General features: G+C 42.1%; 2 protein-coding genes across 7 annotated transcripts; both read left to right on the top strand.

The window, feature by feature from the left end:
- The first annotated feature begins 359 nt into the window (after positions 1-359).
- On the top strand, positions 360-14,920 carry LOC306911069 (ral guanine nucleotide dissociation stimulator). 5 transcript variants are annotated; one of them, XM_079486109.1, is made up of 19 exons: positions 378-888; positions 973-1,057; positions 8,493-8,797; positions 9,050-9,124; positions 9,246-9,439; positions 9,567-9,688; positions 9,827-10,042; positions 10,129-10,317; positions 10,400-10,477; positions 10,575-10,661; positions 10,853-10,885; positions 11,205-11,326; positions 11,416-11,511; positions 11,584-11,806; positions 12,677-12,751; positions 12,858-12,920; positions 13,055-13,306; positions 13,513-13,627; positions 13,716-14,919. In XM_079486109.1, exons 2-19 carry the CDS (start codon positions 1,028-1,030, stop codon positions 13,889-13,891), a joined length of 2,451 nt encoding a protein of 816 aa, XP_079342235.1. In that variant the 5' UTR covers positions 378-888; positions 973-1,027; the 3' UTR covers positions 13,892-14,919. The 5 variants fall into 5 exon arrangements, with proteins under 5 accessions (XP_079342236.1, XP_079342235.1, XP_079342233.1 ...); XM_079486110.1 differs by lacking the exon at positions 12,858-12,920 and having other exon boundaries at positions 360-888; positions 13,716-14,913; XM_079486107.1 differs by lacking the exons at positions 378-888; positions 973-1,057 and adding an exon at positions 6,895-7,241 and having other exon boundaries at positions 13,716-14,920.
- Positions 14,921-15,404: 484 nt separating this feature from the next.
- On the top strand, positions 15,405-22,445 carry plgrkt (plasminogen receptor, C-terminal lysine transmembrane protein). 2 transcript variants are annotated; one of them, XM_079486104.1, is made up of 5 exons: positions 15,405-15,508; positions 16,703-16,784; positions 21,298-21,428; positions 21,527-21,636; positions 21,834-22,445. In XM_079486104.1, exons 2-5 carry the CDS (start codon positions 16,704-16,706, stop codon positions 21,959-21,961), a joined length of 450 nt encoding a protein of 149 aa, XP_079342230.1. In that variant the 5' UTR covers positions 15,405-15,508; position 16,703; the 3' UTR covers positions 21,962-22,445. The 2 variants fall into 2 exon arrangements, with proteins under 2 accessions (XP_079342230.1, XP_079342231.1); XM_079486105.1 differs by having other exon boundaries at positions 15,460-15,508; positions 16,703-17,063; positions 21,834-22,279.
- Positions 22,446-23,878: the final 1,433 nt, after the last annotated feature.

The following is a 23,878-nucleotide window of genomic DNA, read 5'->3' as shown; positions in this document are numbered from 1 at the left end:
AATGGTATTGTACTGGAAGCACTAGAATTGAATTAAATGACCTACACCTAAATAATTGTGTCAGTTTTCGCGAAATCTGGTCACATACGGGACACAGCACATCCCTCTGTTTCCATGGAAACTGTAGTCGAGGGAACGCAGAGATCAGCGTTCGCGTGATCGCGGTTGATAATGTTAAAATCACACATATGTGTGTGTGTGTGTGTGTGTGTATATATAACATTTATTATAAAACTGTGTGTGTGTGTGTGATTTAAAGAAGCAGAAAGCGCGTCCGTCGGCGTGCACAATCATCTTCATCAGTCTCGCGGTGCCGAGCACACGCCCTCCGCTCCTGCGCGCGTCTCCGTGTACCTCGCAGTGCGCGTTCACGCCGCAGACCCACAAACCCAGATCAGAAGATGAGAGTACTGAATGTGTGTCAAGGGCACGAGCGAGAGAATAACAACACGAGATTCTTAGCGCGATACGAGATGATGTGATTTGACGCGAAAGCCGTTGATCCGGACCGGCGCCGGTGTGGTTCCGCTGGGGCTCTGCTGCGGCTTCACTCGGGGGTTCGGCTTCTGATGTGAGCCGGATCTCGGCCTGACTGACCGACTGAGATATTCTCCGAGCTGTTCTCTCATCTGTGCGTCTGAACACACACGGATCGCGGATCTGCTGCGTATTCGATGAAACACCGACATCTGTCGTGAAATTGGACCAGTGCGTGCAGTTTATTATGACGATAAACATTTATGACCGGGAATCTGCAGCATCGACTCCATTTTGAATCGGATATCAGATGATGATTCATTCACGTTTATTTGTGTTTGTGTAAAGTGTGGAATGTGGATTTGTATCGTTTAATCGAACACCGATGCAGGACTCTTTCACATCTGATCGGTAACAATTCACGGTGTTTATTTCAATCAAATCATGATAATGATCATAATTCATTAACAGACGTCGTGATTTTCTCTGCTGCAGGTTCTGCTTCAGAATGGGCGAATGAATCGGCCCTGATGAAGATGAGTCTGAGCTGATGAAGATGATGATGATGCTGGATACACAGGTAACACCAGTTCTCTTGTCATCACACATTACTGTGGTACCATCACGTCTGAAGAAGAGTCACGGCACGTCATGACTGTAACGTTACAGTGTCTCATGTGCTTAAATATCTCATCACTGTCATGACCAAACCATTAGGCCTACAGTTCATGCTGTGTTTAGTTTGGCGGTTCACACTTTCTTTTAGACTCTGATGCTTTCTTTGACTGGACCGGTTCAGACGGTTTGTTTGACTGGACCGGTTCAGACGGTTTGTTTGACTGGACCGGTTCAGACGGTTTGTTTGAGAGGACCGGTTCAGACGGTTTGTTTGAGGGGACCGGTTCAGACGGTTTGTTATGAGAGGACCGGTTCAGACGGTTTGTTATGAGAGGACCGGTTCAGACGGTTTGTTTGACTGGACCGGTTCAGACGGTTTGTTTGACTGGACCGGTTCAGACGGTTTGTTTGAGAGGACCGTTTCAGACGGTTTGTTTGACTGGACCGGTTCAGACGGTTTGTTTGACTGGACCGGTTCAGACGGTTTGTTATGAGAGGACCGGTTCAGACGGTTTGTTTGAGAGGACCGGTTCAGACGGTTTGTTTGACTGGACCGGTTCAGACGGTTTGTTTGAGAGGACCGTTTCAGACGGTTTGTTTGACTGGACCGGTTCAGACGGTTTGTTTGACTGGACCGGTTCAGACGGTTTGTTATGAGAGGACCGGTTCAGACGGTTTGTTTGACTGGACCGGTTCAGACGGTTTGTTTGACTGGACCGGTTCAGACGGTTTGTTATGAGAGGACCGGTTCAGACGGTTTGTTTGACTGGACCGGTTCAGACGGTTTGTTTGACTGGACCGGTTCAGACGGTTTGTTATGAGAGGACCGGTTCAGACGGTTTGTTTGACTGGACCGGTTCAGACGGTTTGTTATGAGAGAACCGGTTCAGATGGTTTGTTATGAGAGAACCGGTTCAGATGGTTTGTTATGAGAGAACCGGTTCAGACGGTTTGTTTGACTGGACCGGTTCAGACGGTTTGTTTGAGAGGACCGGTTCAGACGGTTTGTTTGACTGGACCGGTTCAGACGGTTTATGAGAGGACCGGTTCAGACGGTTTGTTTGAGGTTCAGACGGTCAGATGGTTTGTTATGAGAGGACCGGTTCAGACGGTTTGTTTGAGAGGACCGGTTCAGACGGTTTGTTTGAGAGGACCGGTTCAGACGGTTTGTTTGACTGGACCGGTTCAGACGGTTTATGAGAGGACCGGTTCAGACGGTTTGTTTGAGGTTCAGACGGTCAGATGGTTTGTTATGAGAGGACCGGTTCAGACGGTTTGTTTGAGAGGACCGGTTCAGACGGTTTGTTTGAGAGGACCGGTTCAGACGGTTTGTTTGAGAGGACCGGTTCAGACGGTTTGTTTGAGAGGACCGGTTCAGACGGTTTGTTTGAGAGGACCGGTTCAGACGGTTTGTTTGAGAGGACCGGTTCAGACGGTTTGTTTGAGAGGACCGGTTCAGACGGTTTGTTTGACTGGACCGGTTCAGAAGGTTTGTTATGAGAGGACCGTTGTGTTTGGGCTGCACAGAACTTGACAGTTTTATTGTTTTAAAGGTCCAGTCATTATTATCTAGTGGCAAGTTTGTGAATTGCAACCAACGGCTCACTCCGCCCCTCCCGTCCAGACACTACAATGGCTGACAGAACATGGTCAATTACAAACGTGTCAAGGGTCCCGCGGTGTATGTAGATAGAAACAGCTTATTCTAAGGTAATAAAAACATAATGCTTCACTGTGTGAGCTCATTTATACACATCTGAACACATGGCTGTGTATATTATTATATTGCATTTCTAGCAATACATCATCCCAAAAATGACACACTGCACATTTAAGACTCATTCAAACACACTGAATCTCTGTTGTGATTATTTCACTCTTCCTCTTTTGTCTTTTGATTTGATCAGATGTTTGTGTTCATGAGGACAGAATCACAGCTGTAATCCAGAACAGAGATGGAGAATGAATACAGGAACACTTTGAGTTCAAAGTGCTGTTGAATTGCTGCTGTGATTTTGTGTCATTGAGTGAAATCTGACACAGGAAGTGATGTAATGCTCAGACACAGCTGTTCGCTCCGTGTGTGTGTGTGTGTGTGTGTGTGTTTATACAGGTTTTCTCTTATTAAAAGTGAGTGTTGATCATGTAATAATAATGGTTCAGATATGAAGAGAACAGAAAGTGCAAATATTTGTATCAGTGAAGCTGTCAGCTGTTTCTATACATCTGAATCTGAATCTTTGACTCCTGAGGGAATGTACAGTGACACACGTGTGATATGATCCGCTCCTGACAGACATGTGGAGATCTGCAGGTGTATGTGCTTTATTTTGTGAGTGTGTTGTTTTCACAGGCGTTTATTGTTGTTATTATTGTGTGATTGTGTTCATATTATTCCTGTTATTATCTTTAGTTTAAGTGCTCAAGAAACACCTCACTGTCTTACACACACACGCATTGCATCTGAAACGTATGTGAGGTTGTGTGTGTGTTAGAGGTCTTCACAGGTCCATTTAGATCCGAAAAACCGAGGTCCGGCCCTAGACCCGAGCGGGTTCGGGTTTAAAATATTCACGGGAGCTTCGGACACGGGTCGGGTATATTACAGTTTTTCTCAATTGTTTACACACATTTTCTGAAAGCCTCATACTCTCAGAACTCTACACACAAATCAAAAAACACAAACACAATGGGCAAAACCCCTCAATTCTCCTGCAAAATGAAACTTCACATTCAAAACAATGTTCTTTCTTCTCAAAATGGTATTTTGTTTTCAAATGACAAACACAAACCATCATATAAATAAACATTTATAAGAACCAGTTGAACACTGATGTGCTCTATATAAAACACTTCTCCATTCATCATAATGACTTTGCTCTTTATTTGGTTCAGTACTACAGACAGTACATAAGTGTGTTGTAAAATATGTTTTGTATATATATATATTTAAAATAGATTTTATAGTCAGAACACACAAATACACAATAACAAATATATTTTATTTTTCCAACAAAAACAGTGTACAGTGTACATCCCAACCAACACAAAGTTGCACATACAGTGGTCTACATACAAAACAACAGAAGAATTTACTGTATACAGTTACAGTAAAAAACTATGCTGCATCTTCTCTTGGGTTTGGGTCTGACCACAGCACCTCATCCACATCACAAGCAATGTTCTTCAGTCCAGCCATGAAAAGCATCAGCTGCTATATCTCCACATGTGTCTTCTATAGCTTGAAGAAGGGGTTTAGGCGTTTGTGACAGGTGTTTACACATGTGATGAGTCAGTGTTCATATATGAATGGCAGTGTGTTCCTTGTGAAAACAAGAGATTTTTCTGCCCGAAAATTGTGCCAAATGCAGAGAATTGTGTGAAGTGTCTTGAAAAAAGTGTGTTTTAGATCTGCAATGTGAGTGTAAAGCAGGAATTGTGCTTGTAGTTTAGCAGAATTGGTTCAGGGGGTTGGTGAATGAGTTACATGTTGTGGTCATTGTGTCTCAAGTACCAATATTTGTGTGTAAACAATTTAGAAAAACTGTATTAGTGTCTTCGGGTCTCGGGTAATATAAAGTAAAAATGTTTTTTGCTGAATTGACCCGAGGAAGACCTCAACTATCCTGTACAATAACAGCGCGTCGCTCGTGTGTGTGCGTGTAGTTACCAACTCTCCTCTTGTGGTTGGATGGTAGGCTAATTAACATTGAGCCAGACCTTGGTCCTAATTGTGTCGTCAGATTAACATGACATGGAGGCATGAAAACGCTAAATCGCTAAAAAGCCAAAAGATGACGAATAAACAGAAGTAAAACATCCAGGGTCATCATCAGTATGGACAACATTTGTTGTAATTGTTGATAAGGAGGGAAAAAAGATTGGTGCAGCTAAATGCGTAGACTGTGATGCCTTATTTAGATTTGATTCAGCTAAAACTGGCACAACCCATTTAGCCTGAGTTTGCGCAATTTGCCAGAGCAAAACAAGAGGATCAACGTGTTCATTGCCATATCAATTTCATTAATAAACGTCGGTTTACATTCATACGATGGGTCGGACTCGGATCTAACTTTTATCGGGTCTGTCTCGGGTCGGGGCTTTAAAAAAAAAACGTTATCGGGTCTGTCTCGGGTTCGGGTAAAAAGTGATTCGGGTCATTTCAGGTCGGTTAAATATCTTTGGACCCGAGAAGACCTCTTGTGTGTGTGTAGTTAAAGTTCAGTTCATTGTGAGCTCTGAATTCTCTTAAGCTCAATGTTGTTTCCATGGCAGACTGTTGTGAGAATCCTCCATGTGTCTCAGATGTGTCTTTGTGTTTTGTGCACCGTAAAAAAGAAGCTTTACAGACTGTGTGTTGTGTTTTCATGTTTTATGGTGACTTTACATAGACATGATTTTTATACTGTACAAAATTGTATTTTTTTTCCTCCAACCTCTAAATCAACCCATCACACAAACCTTTCTGTATTTTAACATTTTGAAATAAACATTTGGTTTAATTTATTAGCTGTTCACCTCATGGAGGCCAAATAGGTTTAGGGTGAGGTGAGATCAGCGGATTGAATACAGGTTGTACAGTATAGAAATCATTATGCCTGTCTGTAGAAAGTCCCGGTAAAACAACGTGTATGTAGAATATAGAGACATGAGACCAAAGTCCCCTAACAGAAGTCATGCCACTTGGCGGCCATGTTCGTGGTTATTGCTTAATCATCAATTAACATTTCTACAATCACCAGCTAAAAATCCCAATTAAACATCATATTTAGGAACACCTTTTAAAACTTACATGAACCGTATCATAACATTTGTTTCATGAGCTTAAATTGCTCATAAAATCACCTTTGCTTGAGTTAAAGCACACAGGCTGACAAGTGGCTCAAGAAAGCCCCGTCCAAGAGAATCATCAGTGATCATGATCGGCTGTTTTATTGGACGGACATATTGACAGTTGCATTCCATCCCCATTCGTTCTCATGGCAGTGGCACATCTTGTTCATATTTATTATCTTTGATGAGACACACAACAAGACATGTGTTCACTCATTAGTGTATACTTTAGCATCACAAAAACAGTACATACTTTTAGTGCAGAGTATATGTACAGGAGGTGACATGGGATCCAGCCAGAGAGGATACAAATCTGATGACATCATGATGATTGACAGATGATCCCTCGCACGCACACACACACACACACACACAGGAATGTGCTGGGACGGGGCAGTATAATCCATTATGTAGCTGTGGAAGGAATAGTTAGCCCATAAATGACCATCTGTCATCATTCACTCGCCCTCATGTAATTTCATACCTTTATAAAAGACAATGTTCAGATTAACTGAGAGATGGATATTTAGAAGAGTGTTAGCAGATTTCAGTTCTGGGACGTCATTGGCTAACATAGTAGGGACAATGTGATGTTATTCAAGGGTGCCCCAAAACAGTTTTTTCTACCGTGTTAGTGGATGATGTCTCTCACATTCTTCCAAATATCTTTCTTAGTGTTCATCAGAATAAATACATGTACACAGCTTTGAAACAACCCAAGGGTGAGTAAATAATGACAGAAATTCATTTTTGGGTGAACTGCCCCTTTAAGTAATAAACAGTGTGTGTGAAGTTCAGTCTTTAAGAGTCTTAATGTATATAAATGTATTTATTATTAGTTTTTCTTGTGTGTGAAGTACTTGATTCACTCTCGCGCACGCGCCCTCGTGTCTCGCTGCGTGTCCTGCAGGTGGCGCTCTCAGTTCCTCATTGAGTTGAAATCTCAGCTGGTTTTCTCTGTAGGATGAGAACATAAAGTTCATCTGCGCATCATCTGCGCATCATCCTACATGTAAATGAAAGAGAACCCGCCCACTTTAGATCCCTCGCCGTGTGGTTCTGATCTGAGCATGACGTCATGGTCCCGAGCGGAGGCGGAGCCGGACACGCAGTGATGGCGATCGGGCCGTTGTTCGGTGCTGATGGTGTTTGTGCGGCGCTGTGAGTTCGGATCCGGTTCGGGTATGTTTGACGCGAGCGTTTGGCGGATCCGAAGCATCCGGGATTCGGTGAGACTCGAGATCTGCGACGAACCGAATCCTGCGGTGCTGAACCGATTCACGCAGCTGGATCCCGACACGCCTCATCTGGAGGTATTCACACATGACCACAATAACAAACATCAACATCTGACTCAAACAATGTGTTCACTATTTACTCATTATGCACATTCACATCTCATTTCATTCACGTTTGTTACTGTTCGTTTTGAGGTGTAAATGTGTATTATAAAACATAAATGTATGCTTCTTATTTCAGGTGATTTTTATGTCCGATATTTTCCACCTTTTAGTTTGCAGCGTTTGATCTGTGTGTGATAATTGTGTTGATGTGTGTGATAGTTACAGTGTAGTTGTGTTGTTTAAGGGACACTCCCCGTTTATTTAATTTTTTCAGACGTTGCCGTTGATTGTTTACACATATTATTTTCGTTTCATCAAATAAAAACACAACAATACTTTATTCTACAATGAACAGTTTAAAATCAGGCATAATGTCAAACACAATCTCTATTATTAAAGTGATGTCAATGAAACTAAACAAACTGCATCATTTTAACATTTTAATATTGTGTCGGTTTCAAATGAGATTCACCAAATTTAGTGAGCGCTGATCCAGTCAGATAATGTGACAGGTGCTGCTAACATCATGTTTTAATCACTGACATACAGGAAAGCTCTTGATGTTTCGTTATGTTCAGACATTCTGTTTATCTGAAGATGAATTATCGGAGTACTTTCAATGTTTATAAACTCTGTTCACACAAAGTCATCTGTGAAGAGCTTCATTCACTGTACATCGGTCTGTACGTCTGTCTCTGTGTTATTAGATTACAGCTGCAGACGGTCCATTAGTGTGTGTGATGACATCATCAGTCACAGTCTCTCAAACGTCTAGAACAGTGATGGGTTTATTCTCCCTGTGAGCGATGCTCACAGAAATAAGTTGTGGTGATGTACAGTCATCTGGCAGAATAAACCTGACGGTGTGATGAGGAATGTTTTATAAGATCAATTGTAACGAAACACGTTGCACATATTGTTTGGTTGTGTTTTCTTCTCATGTTTGTGTGGTGTTAAAGTGAAATGAATGAGCTCAGTGATGTGTAGCTTCAGCTGGTTATGCTTCATGTCAGTCGTATTGACGTGTTTTGAGAAGAGATGCAGCGTTTGGTGTTTAGATTCCATAACCTTAAACCGCATGGACACAGACAGAAAGAGAGATTATACAACGTGTGTCTTTGTTAGTCAGTTATTGATCTGTGTGAATCACTGATACTTCCTGAAACACAACACACACCTCCCTCTCTCTCTCTCTCTCTCTCTCTCTCTGCCTGTGTTCAGAATGCGAGTCAGGAGATCGGTGAGGAGGTGGAGGAGGGAGCAGTGTTCAGCATCACGCTGAGGAAGGTTCAGATGTATCAGTCGTCCAGCAAGAGTCAGCGCTGGTTGGGTGTGGACTCGGACGCGTCTCTCAGTCTCTATGAGACGTGTAAACTGCGCAGTATTAAAGCGGGAACGCTGGAGCGTCTGGTGGAGTACATGGTGACAGCGTTCAGAGGAAACGACTCCACGTACGTCACCATCTTCCTCTGCACATACAGAACGTTTGCCACCACCAAACAAGTGCTGGACCTCCTGCTCAACAAGTGAGTGCCCGACACACACACACACACAGTTTTATTATCTATATTTTATTATTGTTACCGCAGGGACAGTCCATAGGTGTAAGTGACAGGGACACGGGTGCATTCAGGTTTAGGTCCCCACTAACATATACAAACCAAGACCACACACACAACACACACAATTTCTTCATACTCATGTGATCATAACTCATACGAGCCAATCAGAGCTGTCAGAGTTTTTCATCATTGGTGTTTGTTCTTGTGTGTTTACAGATATGCTAAACTTCATCAGCAGCCAGGTGCAGATGCTCGCAGAATGACTCCAGATGAACGCACAGAACTCAGGAAGTACGTCTGAGATGTGTGCATCACACCACGTATCAATGAATCTCATATCAATGAAAGAATTGCAATTCGGCAGCATTCACTTCTGTTGTTTGTGTGTATATTTCCGTTGGATGGTTTCTAGCACTGTGTCGTCTATCCTGGGCGCCTGGTTAGATCAGTACTCCGAAGACTTCTGGAAGCCTCCGGAATACAGCTGTCTGAGACGACTGATCCATTACTTACAGCTCAACTTCCCCGGGTCTGATCTAGAGCGACGGGCCTGTAATCTACTGACCCAGTTCCACCGCAGACTTCAGCAGGAATCCGACCAGGACGGTTCGTCACGTAGACATGATTTCATGGAGATGAACGTGTTTGTGTGTTAGTTAGTGACTCTTGAAATAACTTCAGCGGTTCAGTTGTGTGAAATGTAATGATGATGATGATGTGTGTGTGTGTGCAGTGATCGATCAGGGATGCTGTGCTTTCACTCTGCTGGAAGAGAACGGGTTCCATGAAGATCCACCTGATTTTCTGAGCTTTGACCCTACAGTGGTGGCGGAGCAGTTCACGCTGATGGATGCTGTGAGCCACACGTACACCCTACGCTAACAATAAAGAGCCCATAGACACCATTAACCTTGTTAAGAATCAGAGGACACACGAGCACACAGAGTTCTTCTGGTTCTATGTCAAACGGAAAGGTTTCTTTACTGTGTTCAGGAGCTGTTTAAGCGTGTGGTGCCGTATCACTGTCTGGGCAGCATCTGGTCTCAGAGAGATAAGAAAGGAAAAGAACATCTGGCACCGACCATCAGAGCAACTGTCACACAGTTTAACCGCGTCACAAACTGTGTCATTTCCACCTGCCTGAGTGACCGAATGCTCAAAGCCGCTCAGAGATCCCGAATCCTGGAGCACTGGATACAAGTGGCCCGAGTCAGTCTGATCACACCTCAAGACACATCTGATGGGTACCCTTGATGAGTGATCTGACGGGTTCTGTGTTTGTTTGTTGTGTTCAGGAGTGTCGGATCCTGAAGAATTTCTCGTCTCTGCGTGCGATTCTGTCCGCTCTGCAGTGTAATCCTGTACACCGCCTGAAGAAAACATGGGATGAAGTTTCACGTGAAAACATTCGTATCTTCCAGGAGCTGTCAGAGATCTTCTCAGATGACAACAACCACTCACTGAGTCGAGAACTGCTGATAAAGGTCCAGTGTAACATCGGTAATGTGTGTGTGTGTGTGTGTGTGTGAGAGAGAAAGAGATGAACTATCTGCATGTCTTCTGCAGGAGGGAACATCTAAATTCGCCACACTGGAGCTTAACCCAAAGCGCGCTCAGAAACGTCAGCAGGCGCAGAGAGATCTGGTGAGACACAGTGATGTCATTCTGATGTCATATTACCACACACACACACTCTTGAGTCAGATGATGTAGGAGATTCATGTGTGTGTGTGTGTTCCAGAGTGTGATGCAGGGAACAATTCCATATCTGGGAACTTTCCTCACAGATCTGGTGATGATGGACACAGCAATGAAGGATTTTCTGGATGTGAGTCTCTCGCTCTCTCTTTGAGGTTTTCTGTTGCCAAAGCACAGAAACACATAACACACAAACGGACACAGATGTTCAGCTCTTGTGGTGGACGTTGTGTGTGTTCTTTACATTGAAGGTGGAGGGTTTGAGAATCTGTGAGGTGTGTAAATGATGTTTCTCATGAATCTGTTTTCTGTTCGACTCAGGGCGGCTTGATAAACTTCGAGAAGAGACGGAAGGTACACGTGAACAAAGCCAACACACTGAGTGATGATTGTCACCTGTCACAGCTGCTGTTGCACTTTCTCTCTCTCTCTCTCTCTCTCTCTCTCTCTCTCTCTCTCGCTCAATTCATCTCATTTACTTTCAATTTCAGTCTAAAGATACTTTATTGCTATGATTGTGTGTTGTACTTACAAGAATTCCTTTAGACATTAAACAAGTAATATACGAACACAAACACATTAACAACAAATCTCTCTCTCTCTCTCTCTCTCTCTCTCTCTCTCTCTCTCTCTCTCTCTGTCTCTCTGTCTCTCTGTCTCTCTGTGTGTGCAGGAGTTTGAGGTCATAGCTCAGATTAAGTTGTTACAGTTGGCTTGTAATAATTATAATTTTCAGCGGGTTGCTGCTTTCAGTGTTTGGCTGTCTAGTGTGGAGAAACTGTCGGAGGCCGAAAGGTGAGAACGTGACATTAGTTTGTGTGTGTTGTTTGACATGTCACACACTCACACACACTTAACTGTGTGTGTGTGTGTGTGTGCTGCAGCTACAGTCAGTCATGTGACATCGAGCCGCTATCTGAATCTGCCTCCAACACACTGAAAGCCAAGAAGAGCACAGGAATCATGAAGAGATGGAGCGAGTGAGTGTAAACACATCACACATCATCTCACTAATGTTTGGAGCAGAAGTGACGTGTGTGTCTCTGTGTCAGTCGGCAGCCGGTGGGTTCGGCCGAGGTGGGCTGTGGTTCCGGCAGCAGCAGCAGTTCACACTCAAAGTCGTTCGATCAGTTGCGTTTCCCTGCATGTGTCGGGGGTTCATTGGGTGACGCTTGTGATTCTGTCAGCGTGACGTCTGCCGGCTCCAGTAGCTCTGATGTGGACGAGGTGAACATCAGCTTCATCTCAGACTCGCCCGATGCACAGGAGAGGAAGGTGAACACATCATCTGTGTGTCCGACAGCAGTTAGTAGATTCTCCTGAATAACAACCCTAACCTGTCAATCATTTGCTATCGCGCACACACACACAAACACACACACACACTAACTGTGTCTGGTTTGTGAAGGCTTGAAGCCTGTTGCGTCATCGAGTAGGTCTTGTTTCATTAAAGCAGGTAGGACACTCCGTATGCACCCTACTTTCACCAGAATTCAGAGGACACATGAGGCGTATCCTTCGTTGCTAGAAATAACCCACAATTCTTTGCGTCGGCCAACGTGTGTTATTTGAGTAAACGGCAGCCACTCCACATTCAATCAAATATGTGGTGTTTAAATGTGAACAGTTTACAATTTGTTTCACTTTTTTAAATCTTAGCAGGCAGATGTAGTAAATAGGTTTACAAGTGTTTATTGATTTTTAAACGTTTTGAAACTTTTTACATTTGTTTAATGTAATGACTCAATGACTGCTAAATGACTCAATGTTAATGTAAATGAAAGTAACCAACTTTTTACCTCTTAAAATCATGCAGAAATCATTTAGATTATTTGACAGGTGTGCGAGTGCAACGTGTTGTCATAGCAACGTTGTACTTCCTGTTTCCTTTTCTGCCAGTTTGTCCTACGAAGGACGTCTCGTTTAATTCTAAGTTGAGGATTCTCCGTATACGGCACATCCTTTAGAGGATGAGACCTCTGGAAGACACAAGGACGCAGCCGAACCAAACCAGACACAGCTATTGTCTGTGATCTTTAACATGCAGTAAAGTTCAATTGTGTTTGTGATCGCTTGATGTGTGATCACATGTTTTCACGTGAGTTTGTGATTGGTTGTTGACTGTAGCTTTATTTTCATCTGTAGACCTCCACACCATTCGTAAAACATTCCAGTTCTACATTAGGAAAGTGCGGCCCCACGGGTGACCTGATACCCACGGTACTCTTTCTCTCTCTCTTATACTGCAAGACTGAGTTTTTCATCTTGTGACGAATGTCAGTTAAGACAGATGAAGATTTTTCATCTGTGTGTGTTTGCTCTTCAGCTCCCCAACAGCACATATACAGACCAAAAGCTGCAAAAGTCTAAAGTCCAAATAAACATTAAAGTAAGAAAATAAGGTGATATAGAGTGTTGTGTAGATATGTTTGAAAACATCAGGTCAGGTCAGATTGTGTTGTTGCAGATAGCATAGTTTTGTATCATTTGACAGGGTTTCAAACCTCTCTCTCTCTCTCTCAGTTCTGGGAGTCCACGTCTCTCTCTTCTCTGGATGCGTCGGGTCTGGGCTCGGGTTCGGGCTCCAGCAGCGCGTCCTCGTCTTCAGTGTCGTCCACGCCGGTGGTGACGTCTCGCTCACACAAGCGCTCGGTGTCCGGTGTGTCCAGCTACTCGTCGCTCTCTCTGCCGCTCTATAACCAGCAGGTGGACGACTGCTGCATCATCAGAGTCAGTCTGGACGTGGACAACGGAAACATGTACAAGAGCATTCTGGTGAGAAAACCCTGCGGTGTCTCGTGATGCTTTCATTGTGACAAGTACTGTACAGTGATGTCAACAACAGAAGATTGTCGTTAGTGTCCTGACAGCGGATCATGAGATCTAAGCCTGAAACACAATCTGTGTTAATATGAAGATGCTTTTTGTTTCCCAGGATTTGAAACGTGTGACAACAGTGTGTGTGTATGTGTGTGTTTCAGGTGACCAGTCAGGATAAAACTCCAGCAGTGATCAGGAAGGCGATGGTCAAACACAACTTGGACCGGGAGAGAGCTGAAGATTACGAGCTGGTTCAGAAGATCAGTGAGGAGAAGGGTCAGTACCAGTGTTGTTTAAAAGTTTCTTTCTGCTCTTTGCCTCGGTTCCGTCTTCGAGTTTCTAATCGCTTTCCTTTTCCACACAGAACTGAAGATTCCCGATAATGCCAACGTTTTTTACGCCATGAACTCCACCGCCAACTATGACTTCGTCCTGAAGAAGAGGGGCTTCCCCAGAGTGGGCCGAAGCAAACACGTGTCGAGCTCCACGCTGCCTCGAATGAAACAGAAAGGTCTGAAAATCGCCAAGGGGATCTTCTGAATTCTCAAAGCGCTGCTGTGACCTTTGTCTGTGATGCCATCGGTTCTGCCTGTGATGTCACTTCCTGCCAACTGTAGGCTGAAAGCAAAAGAGGGTGGAAAGCAGCCAACCATGTTCATGATGGTGTGATGACCTCACCTCGCACATGACACACCGGACTGACTGCACACGTCTATCCGTATGTCACACGCGTGTTGTGTTTTGTAACAGAAGCGGTGCTCGGGCTGATGTTTTCATTGGATCTTTTTTTAAAATGTGCGGGTGATTTGTTGAATGGCTGTATTGTGGGTCGTTAGTGACTATGAACTTGAACACACGTAACAAACCTTTTGTGACATTCGTGTTTGAGTATAACAACAGAACACCCGCTGTTCAGATCACACAGTGTCACCGCTCATTCCATGAACTTTTTTGAACAACATCGTTTCCTGGCGTCCTGTGACTGACTGAAAAGAAACACAAGAAGTCAAAGTGCAGAACAGTGAAGGTGACACACAAAACATGACTCATTTTCACACTCTGGTCTTTTATACGCCAGCGTGTATGTGTGCGTCCGTACAGGAATGCGCGTTCACGCGTGGTGATTTACGACTGAAGGGCCAAAGATCAGTCCGGTGACGTCAGCACTGCCCGAGCAGATCCGTCCACCACAGATAGATCTGGTGCCATTCATTTTTTTCACTGACGCTCTGGTTTTGTATGTTCTTTTGTAATCTTTGTACAATACGAGATGTCCTTTGTACTTTTCGCTTTTCATTTTGGGTGTTGTACGCGTCTCTGTGTCAGTCTCTGTATTTATTGATTTGTAAATATTTTGTAACGTTGTACATTTAGTTTCTCCTCCTATGTAATTATAAATTAATGTGTAAATATGAATATATCTGCGAACTTTATACCACTGCGATTACTTTCAGCCCTGGTTTTTATGTTTGTCCTGTCTTTTAAATTGTTATTGTTTTCCTTGATGCCGCACTGTTTGTAATGATGGAGAAGTTACACGGTTAATAAACACGTGCGTCATACCCGGTCACGCGTTTTCTTCTTTTAAACACGCTGCAAACACGTGACCAGCAGGTGGCGCGAAGCGATCGGAAATCCTCCCGATTACAGAGTCGCACGACATCAACTACTGAGTCACGTGACCGGTGTGAATCGATCTGTTATCTGTGAAATCGTTGCACTGCATTTTGACTCGAGTCTGATATTGTCATTATCTGTGATATCAATTAAACGTGTATATGAAGAAGTTAGTTCCGATAAGAGGGGAAAAAATCCAGTTCTAATTAATATCATTTAAACTGCAGTAGGTTGGTTTTAAGCCATAATAACAAAACATACAGCTAACAAACACAATAAAACATCATAAAACGTGTTTTTGTTTCTTAAAAAGGGAGAAATCTCATTTTGGAACCAAACTCGTCATATACCTTCACTGGATCTGACCGCTGCAGACAATAGCCAATGAGAACCGAGAGTGAGGGCTGTAGCCAATGAGTGGTGAGATCGCAGCTGCGTGGGTGACGTGAAAACGTCATTGCGTACCAAAGCTCGCGTGCCCTTGGAGCACTGTATCAATCAAGCTCGAGCTGCAGAGTTTCATTTAAACAAACACAACAGGTATGATTCACATTCAGTGTGTGTGTGCGTGCGAGTGTGTGCGTGTGTGTGTGTGTGTGTGTGCGTGCGAGCGAGTGTGCGAGTGTGTGTGTGTGTGTGCGTGCGTGCGTGCGAGTGTGCGAGTGTGTGCGTGCGTGTGTGTACGCGTGCGAGCGAGTGTGTGTGTGCGCGTGCGTGCGCGTGTACACACACGAGCCTGATCTACTGAAACATCACATCATAACATTCCACGTGATTTATGTCCATGTGTTACACACAACTGACGTAACGTAAAGATTCAGGGTTCAAATTACACAACACATTTTGTACATTGCTTAACGTATCATACGAGAGAAAGACTGCGGAATGTATATTGTATAAATATATATAGTAACTATATATTCACCTCATTTTAATTGCACACTATTGACGGGTTTTCTGGCTGTTTATTGCAAATATCTCTTGACATTGTTTAATGTTTAAGTGTTGGCTGTACACACAAACCGAAACGTAAACTGTAGATTATGTCATGGGAGTACTTGTCAGGATGATTAGATTAGATTAGATTCAACTTTATTGTCATTATACATATACAAGTACAGTGTAATGAAATGTAGTTTAGGTCTAACCAGAAGTGCAATTAGCAAGTGCAGGATATACAGTTAGAATAATATATATATAAAACATTATACAGTGGGCATGGACTATGAAAATATTTTACAGCAGGTATGTACTATGAAAATATGACAGTAGGTTTGTACTATGAACAATATATATAGAAGGCTATATACTATGAACATTAATGAACAGCCGGATACTAAACTGGAGTGCAAGTGACTTAATTGTGCATTACATATAGACATAAAAGTTGCAGTGCAATAGATGAGTTAATGCAGTTCTGAAAGTAGTCCAGTAGTGCAAATGAGCATTCGTTAAATATTCCTGGTGTGCAAGTGAGCAGTATAGAGTGCAAATGATGCTGTGTGTGTGTGTAAACAGTCCGTTGGAGCAGATACATGAAGTACTGGTGTGTACAGTTCAGTCATACATGGCAGCCCTGTAGTGCAATGTAAAGAATATTAAAGCACCATTGAAGTTAAAGGTAAGAGAGGTAGTGGATGATGATGATGGACGAGGATGATGAGGAGGAGGAGGAGAAGGATGATGATGATGATGAGGAGGAGGATGATGTGTGTGTGTGTATGTTTAATGCAGGATGGGTTTTCTGCTCTCTAAATCAATGGAGCAGAACTTTCAGAAACAGCAGGAGTTCATGCTGCTCAACGCTCGACTGCAGGTACACCAGAAATCATCACACACATACACACACACACACACACACACACATCATGTGTATTAACCTCACAGTACATTTGCAAGGATGCTTATAGTGTCCATGTGTTATTTGGGTGTTCGGCCGGAAAGAGACACAAGTGTTTTATTGAGATCATGATGCAGAATTATTATCCTACACAAACACATTTGTTGTTGTTGTGATTGTGTGTGTTTGATGAATCTTTGCCTGTGAGGCGGTCAGCACCTGAGAAACATCTCCAGCAGCTGAAGGATTATGAAGGTTTGTGTTTGCCCTCATAAAAGAAATGAATCACCACTCCTTTCCCCTTTCTTCTCTTTGAGCTTCACACGCATGTTGTTAGCATTTCTTTTATAAGAAAAAAGCAGATCTATATTCCAGGTAAAAAAATTACGCCAAAGTTCACTTCTCACATCAGCCATTAAATCTGTTCCTCATTTTGATTGCTTTGTGTCCATCTTTATGTTTATCTGTATTCTACTTTTACATGAAAATGGCGGGAGCTGAAAAGCTTCTAAATGCATCTATTGGAGTGTAAACAGTGAATGTTATTATTATATTCATGTTTATTCATGGTGCAGATGTGTGTGTACAGCGTGAGAGCACTGTGAGTCAGTTTCCATTTGAAAGTTTTTAGTTAATAATGTGTATGAGCTGAATTCATTCATCTCTGTGTGACTGATGTCTCTCTCTCTCTCTCTCTCTCTCTCTCTCTCTCTCTGTGCCACCGGTGCATTTAAACGCTCATAAAATGTGTTATCGCTCATAATCTAATAGACATACACACAAGCCCCTCGAGCTGTGTAATCATCTTTCTGAATGTTGTTATAACTCACTAAATATCATCGGTTTTCGTTGTTTTCCTATAAGATGCCAAAAAATCACAAATCTTTTTTTGTTCTTGTGAAATATCAGATGGAGATTTTGGAAACCTGTGAGGTCACAGCAGGAGAAAATAATAATCTTATGAAATATGACAAATGCGTAAAATTAGTTTAAGCAAAAACAACACAATCAAGTCACAAATCTTTTCCTTATGCGGGATATAATTTTTCTGATCATGTGACCCTGATGACATCACACACCATTAAACTGTCTGACTAAAAGTGTTTGTCATGCGATCTCTATCACGTCTCTTTGTTGAGCTCTCAGAGGTTTGACTGGGTCTCTCCTCCCTTCTCTCTGTTTTCATATTGAAATGGAAACCAATGACATTAATTGTGTTGTAAATTGCTGGTTGTGTGAGTGCTGTCTGTCACTCAGTGACGGAGAGAGAGAGAGAGAGAGAGTATTGTATTGTATTTCCATTTTGAAATATCCCTATTTGACTTGAATTCACTTTATACTACATGCATCTTATTTTTCTCATGCTAATAAAACACACTTCACTGAAAATATCAAATCTGAATAATTGGCATAAGCAGAATAGATGAATAAGATTGTGATGTTGACATTTGTTCACTGCTGTAGTTTGCTTTCTGTGAAACACTTAAATGAGTTCACAATGGATTTAATGACTAAACATGTTGTTGTTGTTGTTTACATGAGTGTAGTGTGTAGTTGACAGATGTTGTGATGGAGTCTGGTGTATTTTTACAGTCAGTCTTGTGTGTTTGTTTGGGTCACTGGACGTACCCGACCCGATCACTGTTAACACACCTGTCCAGAAATCATCACACATGGACTTAGAGGAAAATGTCAATGAACATCACTGTGTGTGCGTGTGTGCACACGATGGTGTTTATCATGTGGCACTATACATTATTTTTCTTCCTCACACATATATTGAGACCAACGTCTGTCTAGTTAAGGTTAGAATGATGATAGAATTATATCAATAGAACCAGATTTCTGTTAATGTTGTTAAAATAAAGATGTGGCTAAATGATATAAATTATAAAACCAATGTACAACATATTAATGTTGATATGTAACATTTACATAAAATACATTTAGCAGCTGCTTTTACACATACAGAAGAACAATAGAATCAATATAAAGGGCAACAGCGGTCTGTTAACTGGTCTCAGTTAGTCTAACACACTACATGTATGTAAATGGAATAGAAAAGTGTGCTAGTATGACTGGATCAAGTGTTGATGACAGAGTGAGTGTAGTGTGGTGAGTTTCCAGTCAGTGGTGGTCCTATAGGTGAACATCAGACACTTGAATTTGAAGTAAATTATTCATTGATTTGACTTTAATTAATTTAACTGAATATATTCATAAATATCTTGAAAAAACAATGCCACCCACATCTTGGATGTACTGGGGGTGAGTAAATTAACAGCAATTTCATTTTTGGGTAAACTAAACGCATTAAGGAATACAAGACTCTTTTAATATCATGAAATGGCACAAATGCTGGATGCAATATTTGTATGCATGTTTTAATAGGTGACCTATATAAAAGGGACAAAAATTGATAAATAACAGAAGAAATGAAGATAAGGTAAAAAAACTGGCCCGCACCCTATTTATACTTTTGAAATCTGTCCCTCAAAGAAAAGTAGTTGAAGACCCCTGATCTAAAGGATGTGCCGTATACGGAGAATCCTCAACTTAGAATTAAACGAGACGTCCTTCGTAGGACAAACTGGCAGAAAAGGAAACAGGAAGTACAACGTTGCTATGACAACACGTTGCACTCGCACACCTGTCAAATAATCTAAATGATTTCTGCATGATTTTAAGAGGTAAAAAGTTGGTTACTTTCATTTACATTAACATTGAGTCATTTATCAGACGCTTTTATCCAAAGTGACTTACAGAGAGTTTAGGGAGCAATAAGTTAAATGTGATAAAAGAGCAATAATACAATAGGTGCTAATACAAAGATACTAGTTTCAACAAAACCCAGAATAATACCTGTGGAGAGATGAGAGAGGGTTAGTGTAAACATTTTTTTTATCCAAAGTGACTTACATTGCATTATCTTATACATTTATACACAGGTATCTGCAATCCCCTGGGATCCGACACACAACCTTGTGCTGTTAACACAATGCTTTTAACACTGAGATACAGTAAACTTTAAGTTAAACAAATGTAAAAAGTTTCAAAACGTTTAAAAATCAATAAACACTTGTAAACCTATTTACTACATCTGCCTGCTAAGATTTAAAAAAGTGACACAAATTGTAAACTGTTCACATTTAAACACCACATATTTGATTGAATGTGGAGTGGCTGCCGTTTACTCAAATAACACACGTTGGCCGACGCAAAGAATTGTGGGTTATTTCTAGCAACGAAGGATACGCCTCATGTGTCCTCTGAATTCTGGTGAAAGTAGGGTGCATACGGAGTGTCCTACCTGCTTTAATGAAACAAGACCTACTCGATGACGCAACAGGCTTCCAATGAGACCTCCGGAGGACAGTTAGTTTGTGACGAACGCTGCGCTTTTGATCCGCTGGTTTCATTGTTTAGGGGTTAGGTTAGTTCCGATTGAGAGGACAGATGAACTGACAATCGGTCTCGTCCTGGAAGTTTGCGCTTAAGGGGCTTAACTTTTCTGCCACACACTTGAGGTATTCAGCCAAACACAACGCACTGCTCAACTGGCCAATCAGAGCACACTGCGTTTTCCAGTGCATAGGCATAGAGGAGCTATAATAATGTACAGTATGTGTAAAACTTTAAACACGGTATTGCACCAAAAACACAAGTTCATATTTTAATCGTGTCATGTGAGCTGTTAGAAGCCATTAGAGACTGATGAAGAGAAGTGTGATGTTCTGGATCATTTGGTTTGACGGCAGTACACAAACATGCAGACATGAAATCTTGTGAATCTCCGTTCTTCTGTTTCTTAGTTTTTCCTCATCTCAGACATGTTTGATATTTCTCAGTATGACGTCAGTCTGTCGGTTGGAGTCTTTTCATCATAAAGTGTTTCCAGTCAGTGAAATGAAGCCGTGTGCTTGACGAACTCTTAAATCAGACTCGAGGTGATTGGTTAAACATAATTGATACCTTTGGGTCCGTGAAGTGCTGCTTTAACATGATTGGACGCTGTAGGAGGTTCACGTCTCATTACTCACTTATATGTCAACTTCACTTACGTCACTTTGTTCGGCTGAAAGCTGTAATCTGTCTCACAGCACGATGTGTCTGAACTTCCTCTCACACACAGGAAGTGCTTTTGTGTCATATTGAAGCTGCGTGTTGTTAATGTGAGCTGTTCATAGGTCACACGTGTGTGTTTTCATCATGAATAAACTCTGACCTTCATGCTAATGAGGACTATTGAATAATCTGCTGCAGAATTCGGTTCATTTGCATATCGTCTGTGACAGATACCAGATGTCATTAACATACAAAAGAACACATTTAAATGCTCTAAACACGTTCTCGTCTCAATAAAGATGTAAAAATGACAAAAACCGCAAGCGTGTGTGCTGCAGGAAAACAAACACAAGTAAACACTACCTGTGTCACACGGAAGAATTCTTCATAGGTGTTTTCTAAAGGCAGAATGTGTTTGGTGCAGTTGGAGCGTCAGTTGCAGATGCAGAATCAGATGCGTGAGCGTCAGGTGGCCATGCAGATCGCCTGGTCCAGAGAGTTTCTCAAGTACTTCGGCTCTTTCTTCGGTTTGGTGACGCTGGGTCTCGGCATCGGGTGGGTGTCACTCGCTCCTGTGTTCACCACACGTTCTGCCCTCTCACCTGTCACTAACTCAATGATTTCCTTTTGCATCTGTTGTGTGATGTTCACAGAGCCATGAAGAAGAGGAAAGCTGCATTACTGGCTCCTGTCATTCCTCTGAGTTTCATTATGGCCTATCAGATGGACATGGCGTACGGCTCACTCATTCATCGCATGAGAGGTAGAAACCAACCCAATTCAAAGCACCTTTTTATCACAAACTGTGAAAATCTTTGGATCATTAATAATCATTCACATCAATCTCTCTCTCTCTCCCTCATCAGTGATTCTCTTAACAAGACCTTAAAATCTTCTGACGTTTATTTAGAAAACTGGTCTTGAGTTATATTCTCATCGGTTTGTTTAATGTCCATACAGAGGAGGCAGAGAGCATCATGGGATCTGAGAGCAAGCGTCTGGAAATGCCTCACGGGATGCCGACGTTTGAGAGTATCGAGAAATCTCGCCGAGCGAAATCTCCGCTCTCGTCTGTGCTGGAGAAATGACCCAAACCTCCCAGAAACACTTCAGCTCATCTGATCATGACACTTCAGTATGTTTATTAGAGCGACTGATAAACAATATTCAAAGTGATTTAATGGCTCTTTATTATTATTTTGACTTTCTTTTTGTGAGAGATTTGAGTTTTTGAGAGCGATCACAATTAAGCCTCGTGATTTTACTGAAAGTCCTTCTGTAATGATTATTATATGAAGAGTTTCTTTTCAGGAACTGATCGCTTTTTATTGCGCATTCCAATTCATATCAAACTGCAGATGTGTTGTTTTGATGAAGTCATAATAAAAACGGAGGAGATAAACTGTAAATCTGGATGAGAAATGACTTTTGGTGCTCGTGACGTCATTGAGTGTTTGTATAAATGTGTGTGCGAACTGATGGGCTCTCATCATCTCCAGCAGCAGCTCGTGGATCTTCACACACTTCTGACTTTATTCTTCTTCACGTTCTCTGTGAAAATGTCTCGCGTGTTTTCGGCTCTCCTGCTGGTGTGTGTGTGCGCGTGCAGTGTGTGTGTGAGCGCGAGCCGGGCAGATTTACCGAGAGATTTCGGAGTGAAACTTTGCGGTCGCGAGTTCATCCGAGCCGTTATCTTCACGTGCGGAGGATCCCGGTGGAGAAGAGCAACACACGGCGGTACGAACATCACACGATCGGTCCATTGACAATCATATTAACCGTTTCGCGTGAGAAACTTTCATCTATTGGAAATGTTCTCGTTGTTTTCTGTAAAGCTGCAACAATCCAAAACAGGGAAAAGCGCCACAGAACAGAATTAGAAATATTCAGAGATGCAAAACAAATATTTACATTAAAGGCAGAATATTGCATTTCTTCCCATCAGAATATATATATATATATCATTTGCGAATAATGGACACAAACATACTCTTTATGCTTTCATGTTGTATAAATATATTGTTTGTTGAGTATGTATCTTCAGATCTAACTCACTCTTTGTCTTTATTTTGCACGTTTAATAATCAGATGTTTATGTGGAATAATTCACGTGTTTGTTATTGTCTCTTAGACTCAGGCGAGATATCACCGGAGAGACGCGATGAATACGCGCCGCTACTCTCAGACCTGCTGCGGCTACAGACAGACGCGCGCATCGCGACGCTCTTCTCCTCGCGGTCAAAGCGGAATTTCTCGCTCGGTCTGGCGGGATTGTGCTGCACTCGGGGCTGCACGAAACACGACATCGGGCGGCTGTGCTGAAGTCTCGGCGGTCTCTGTATTTATTTCAGCTCTTCCACTCAAAGAACACGTGAATAAATGTTAATGTAGAACAATACATGAATATGCGTTTATGTCTTATAGCAGCTTTCATATGTTTTTCACACTGGTCATATAATCACTGTAACAATAATAACTTATAAAGTGAATAACTTATATTGTGTGGTTAGGGCGTAAAGCGGTCAAATCTCTTCAGATCAGAGACGCAAAGAACAATGTTGCGCTTAACTTTGAATCAACTGAAGCGCGAAGGATCAGTGATATAGATTAAGACTGAGAGAAGCATCATTACAGTCATATTTCACACATTAAGAACACAACTGGAAACACTTCAAGTCATTTCATTTGTAACTTTCATTGTAAATCGTGATGAGTATTGTGTCCAAAATTCAGTACGCGCTGTAAACATGACGCAAAACAAAACGATCTGTGATTGGCAGCTTCACATGTCAGTCAAAGTCTCTGCTGTCGAGCTTGTGTTTGACGTCACAAAATGACATTCTGATGGAGGCATTGATTTCACTTTAAAACAAGAACATGAAAAACCTCAGAATACCAGAAGCCCTGTGCTCAACGTGACAGGATCCTTTTCTCGCAGGTTAGGGTTCCTATATAAAGCATCATTACTGTGGTGTTTGTTCCGATCAAAATTAAAACGCAAGAGA

This window comes from Barbatula barbatula, assembly GCF_947034865.1.
Source record: "Barbatula barbatula genome assembly, chromosome: 22".
Lineage (NCBI taxonomy): Eukaryota > Metazoa > Chordata > Actinopteri > Cypriniformes > Nemacheilidae > Barbatula > Barbatula barbatula.
The sequence above is the reverse complement of the archived record's forward strand: the minus strand, read 5'-3'. Positions and strand labels throughout refer to the sequence as shown.